This window comes from Rhea americana, unplaced genomic scaffold, assembly GCF_003343005.1.
Source record: "Rhea americana isolate MKP2758 unplaced genomic scaffold, rheAme1 scaffold_410, whole genome shotgun sequence".
Lineage (NCBI taxonomy): Eukaryota > Metazoa > Chordata > Aves > Rheiformes > Rheidae > Rhea > Rhea americana.
In genome coordinates this window covers 107,681-112,858 of record NW_028186547.1, presented here as the reverse complement: position 1 = coordinate 112,858, position 5,178 = coordinate 107,681, and the positions used below count along the sequence as shown (strand labels likewise).

General features: G+C 44.5%; 1 protein-coding gene across 1 annotated transcript in view; it reads right to left on the bottom strand.

Moving 5' to 3' along the window:
- Window positions 1–4,535, bottom strand: part of MEOX1 (mesenchyme homeobox 1) — a 7,988-nt gene extending 3,453 nt beyond the window's left edge. The window contains exon 1 of the mRNA XM_085314723.1: window positions 3,812–4,535. Coding sequence (XP_085170849.1) covers window positions 3,812–4,220 — 409 coding nt within the window. The 5' untranslated portion in view covers window positions 4,221–4,535. The remainder of the gene's footprint in view (window positions 1–3,811) is intronic.
- Between the last annotated feature and the right edge of the window lie 643 nt (window positions 4,536–5,178).

Below are 5,178 nucleotides of genomic sequence, written 5' to 3'. Positions count from 1 at the left end.
CCCTTCCCTTCCCTTCCCTTCCCTTCCCTTCCCTTCCCTTCCCTTCCCTTCCCTTTCTCCTGCTGCTTGTGAAGACTCTTCAAGAAACACACAGGAACTTTCCCTTGCTTCAGCAGGGGAAGCCAAAACTGTGCCAGTCTTTCAGTGAAGCAGTTTAGAAGCTCCTTGACTCTTTCTGTTTCTTCTTTGACTCCTGTGGTTGACTAGGTTCACTGAACTGAAGGATCTGGTAGGATTTTTGTCATGTTGGATATTAATTATTTAATTCTCATATATAATCACCATGCAGTGAAATTTCCTGTGTCCTAACATAACATTTCTACATAGAAATAATATACGAAGAAGCAGCAATGAGCAAAAAAATGCAGCAGCACCTTCTAGATGTCCCGTTGGTTGCCAAAGTAGGAAAGGCAAAAAAGCTCAGTCAGGTGGGAATATGGGCTTCATAATGGGCCTGCTCTTTCCCTCCATAAGCAACAGTGGAACAGCACACAGGTGCCATCAGGGCTAATGAGTGCAGGGAGCAGAGGACTGCATGCTGCAACTGCATGGCCATCCATCTCAAGGCAACAGATCGTCCTTGCTGCTTGCAGCTTGTAGCAAGACACTGATAGAATTTGCTGTTGTGGAACATAAGACTCTGAACGCTAAGCTAGCAGGAGTGGTGACGAAGTAAAGTGACTTCTTAAGTAGCTGTTTCATTTGGCAGCTGGTGATGAAGTCCCCAGAGGTCAATTTAACATGCAGCTCATGGGACAAGCACAACAGGCACTGCATGTAGAGGGCTGTGTCATTCAATGCACATTCARTGCATTCAGACCACTCAAAATGGACATGGCTCAGTCTGCAATCAGTTTTTTGGTCCTTCACAGGTTATCTACTGAGGCCTGCTGCTCTCTACTCTTGCCTGTTTCTTCACTATGACTGCAAAGGGAGATCACAAGCCTAAAAAGTGCTCTTTGCAGTTAGTGGCATGGCTGAAGGAGAATGGCAGGCAAGAATTCAGCTTATCCGTCAATTTTCTCATAAATTATTGCAGAATTCTTCAGTCAAGGGCATTATTTGACTATAAGCTCTTGTTAAGGGAATCATTACACCCTATTACCACATTCTCATTTTTACTACAAACTCCTTAAATTCTGTATTGTTTCATTCCTAGAGAAATAAAGCAGGTTGAATCACTATTTTATCCCTTCAGATTCACTGACTGCAGTAGCATCTACTGTGATTTCTGATTAATAAATGTTTTGTAGCTTTTCCATAAATAAATCCAATAATCACATTTGTCCCAATATGCTCTGTACTTTAATGCAACCTATTTCCTTCTACCTTATTCGTCAGCTCATTATGTGGTGAGAAAGCTCCAGCATTCACACAATCTACAGGGCTCSCATCAATCTCCCCGAAGTTTTTATCATTTGTCATTTGACTTTAGAGATTAATTTAGTGCTTTGGAGTTTCCTTACAGGTTGCTGTGTGTTCCTAACTTTTTACTTTATCATATGTGACAGTATTAAACTCTTAAGTCATTTTAAAGTCCATTAGCCTCTATACTATAATTACAGAGGTATTGCTTTAACTGATTTGCTAAGTTGTACAGAATTGCATCCCTGTAGCCCTGAATAAGAAAACACTTTGAAAATGTTAATGTCTGTGATTTGTGGAAAGGCTGCAGAAGCTGCTGTGAAATCCAACACTCAGCTCCCTTCTCAATTCAAGTCATCATGAGCCTGTGAAGCCGGGACTGAATTCAGCTCCTAAAGGACTGAAGCCTATAGAGGAGGGGAAGGGTGCCCGCATGGCTGTACACGGCTGCTGATAGGAGATGTTACCACCATAGCAAAGAAGTTTTATAAATGTTTTGAATATATCAAAAAATATTAAGATTGGAAAGGGGTTTTCTATTTTTACATCATTCTGCTTATTTATCTGAGAAATATGCTTATTTTGGACTTTTCTCAGAATACTCTGCAAAAGGCATAATCTAAGATCTTCACTGCCTATTTTGTAATAATCAGGTCTTGGTGAGAACTGTGAATTTTCACACTAAAAACAATCACTGTCATACTATAGCTATACTGCAGCTCAGTAAGATGGTAGCTGGTAATGCACTAACCAAGAAAAATTATTTTATTTTATAGTGTTTGTCTTCAGGTGATTTCAGATTTTTTTTTAGTAGCCTACTAATTTCTGAAGAGAGGGCTCTGGGTGCCCAGCAAGGGAAAACTCTGCAGACATGTCCCCTTCTGACATGCAATTGGTGCATGTCCAGATGCATCGTCAAAGCTGTGGTGAAACTGCAGGAAGCAGCAATAAAGCCATTGATTGGCATTCCTCTCTTCACTTTATTTTGTCGGGAAAGAGCAGGAAAAGGCTGCAGACAAGATAGAAAATAATTCTGCCAGCTGCGTGGTGCACCAAGTACGAGGTGAAGTGAGAAGCAGCAGCATCACCTTTGGGTTGTTTCTGTTATTTTGCCTTCCCTCGAGGAGCAGCTTGCATGGCCAGTAGCTGCTACTGGTGGGTGGGAAGCCCTTTGCATGGCAGTGATGTCTTTGCTTATGGCTCCCCGAAAAGGTAAGAATATGAGCAGAGCACATGGGAAAAGAAAATGTCAAGGCTGCTGGCAATAAAGAGCAGAAGGAGCATTTGTCTTCTCCGTAAGATGTGCTGTGAAATCACCCCTGTCTCTTTAAGAATATCTCCATGGTCTGAGTGCATGGAGATCTGCTATTTACCCTGTGACTGATAAATATTTTAATAGAAGCATTGTTCCCTTAAAAAAAAAAGAAAAAAAAATGAAAAATGTCTTTACATTTGCAAAGAGCCCCATAATATTAGCTATTTCCCTGGTGCCCCAAGCAGCCTGTCTAGCACTGAAGGAGAGCAGAGATGAGAATGGAAAGCACGATGGAGAGAGAGAGCTTGGATTCGCGTGCCTTGTTTAAACTGCAGGATGGAGAAATGAGATTTACGTTAGTGGCTTTTCCATAGCCGACCTGCAAAACTTCAGAAAAATCATTTTATCTCTATGTCTCAGTATTCTACTTGTAAAACAGGGATACYGGAAAATTGTCCCAGGCTCATAACAGTGCTGTGGGGAAAAGCATGCTGCAGCTTGTAAATTAGCACAATAGCAAATGAACACATATGAACAGCTTACTTTCAATACCTTCCTTCAGATAAATACAAATACCGATAAATACATATTGAATACATATTTCACATAGCTAGATAAGAGGTTATATATCTGCGAAATTATTGAATGTTACACTGTAGAAAGAGCATGTTTTGCTAGTTATAATCACATAATGAAAAATTACATTGGTTTCCTGTGCTTATGGGCAAGCTTGCAGTGTCTCCTGTTTCGAAGTGAAAGCATTTAATACTTAGTGAGGTGGAGCAGAATTTATCTTAAAAGGGAGACCTTGATGCATCTGCTACTTCTGACTGTAAATCCCACTGTCCTATTCCCAAGCAGCACTGGCAGCTCAAGGCGAGGGCTCCTTCCTCATGCCCATTGCCTCAAAGATGGTGGGTGAGCTGCGCTTGTGGCACCTCTGTGCACGCCAAGTGCCATAAGCACGTGCCCGCAATCATGGTGACAAGGGAAGTGCCTGGCTCAGCTAGCAAGATTTGCAGAAGCCAAGCACAAAACTGGGAAGTCATCAAAGTTTTGGTGGTGTAGCAGTTTCCCTAGTCAAGAGTTATAAAAAGTTTTCTTCATAGGCTTTATTTCTTAACTCCTTATGTCCCAGGTGCTGCCATGCCATAGCCTGCATTAGTCCACACCCGAGTTTTTGTGACCTACCTGAGTTTTCCTTTTTCCCTCTGGATGCCTTTTTCTCAGTGCTGTTTGCAGTGTTTCCCAGCAGCTCACAGCCGCCACGAGCGGCAGTGGCGGCACCCAGCAGGTTGCGGCTGTCACCCTGGGGCTCCGCCGGCAGCGCCGGCCCAAGGCAGTGCCTGGCCTCGGGGGCGGCCGGGGGCCAGCCGGCGCGCCGCTGGCAGCGGTGCTGCTGCTCCCGCGGGCAGCTGTGGGGAGCCGCCGCCAGGCAGGAGGCAGCGAAATCGCAGTACGGAGCAAAGTCTGCTTTTGAGCGGAAGGAGCAGGGCGCCGGGGCACTGAGCCCCRCAGCTGGGGCTGCGTCTGCTCGGCAGCCCCAGCGCAGGGAGGGATCTGGAGGGCATCGCATGCAGTCGCGGGCAGTGGGCTCCATCAGCTCGCCCCACCGCTGGCCCTGCGCCTGCCTGGCTGCTCGGGCTTCGAAACCTCAGTGGCAGCTGTCAGGAGAATTCCCAGCTTTCACAGGAACTAGCAAGCCAATTYCTCCCTAAAAAGCAGTTGCTTTGTGAGCTTTAGGCTGTTGCAACAGCTTTAGGCTGCTGCAAATATGCTACTTCGGGAGCTCTGCTAAACATCTTCGTTGTCCCAGCTGGAAAACCATAAGCAGATCCGTGTTGTGCTTGCCCTGGAGCATTTCCCAAGGCCTGAAGCTTTCTTCCTACTGAGGTGCTGTACGTGGGTAAAACTTTTTAAATGATGTACTGAGGGGAGAATGACAAGTTTGGGCAGTGAAATGTGAGCGAGGGGAGGGAGGGGTTAACCTGCATGCACCGAGTCCCTCCAACCAAAGGGAAGCAGGCACCTATTAATCACCCGAAACTTTATATGCACATCTAATGGGATTTGCAGATGGAGACTTTTAAAGAAACATTGTCTGTATTTTTTTGAGAAGGGAAGGAACAGCACGCGCGCACACACACACACAGACAGACAAGGCTTTTTGTTTCCCTGTAACACTGTGAAGTTATTTTTATTGCACTGTTAACAAAATTTCCCAAGTTTCAGATTTGGAAAAAGCCCTAAACCTGATGTAGAGTTCAGCAGATAATGAGTTCTAAGGACTAAAGTGGGAAATAAAAGCAAGAGAGGACTTCACAGATTATATTTAATTTAAGGCCCAATTGTAAGCTTTTAAAAAGTATGAGAGCTGGTTCGTGCACATGCACAAGKTTTTGGGTGACAGTTTTTGTTAGCTTTGAAACACAGCTGAATTTGCTGATAGCTGGAGCTCGCCGCTAGTGGCACCTCTCCTTTCTGTATGCTACTTTCCAGGGAATTTTCAAAATGCCAATTCTGACTGTAAAGAAATCTTCTGCTTTCATGCCAATAGG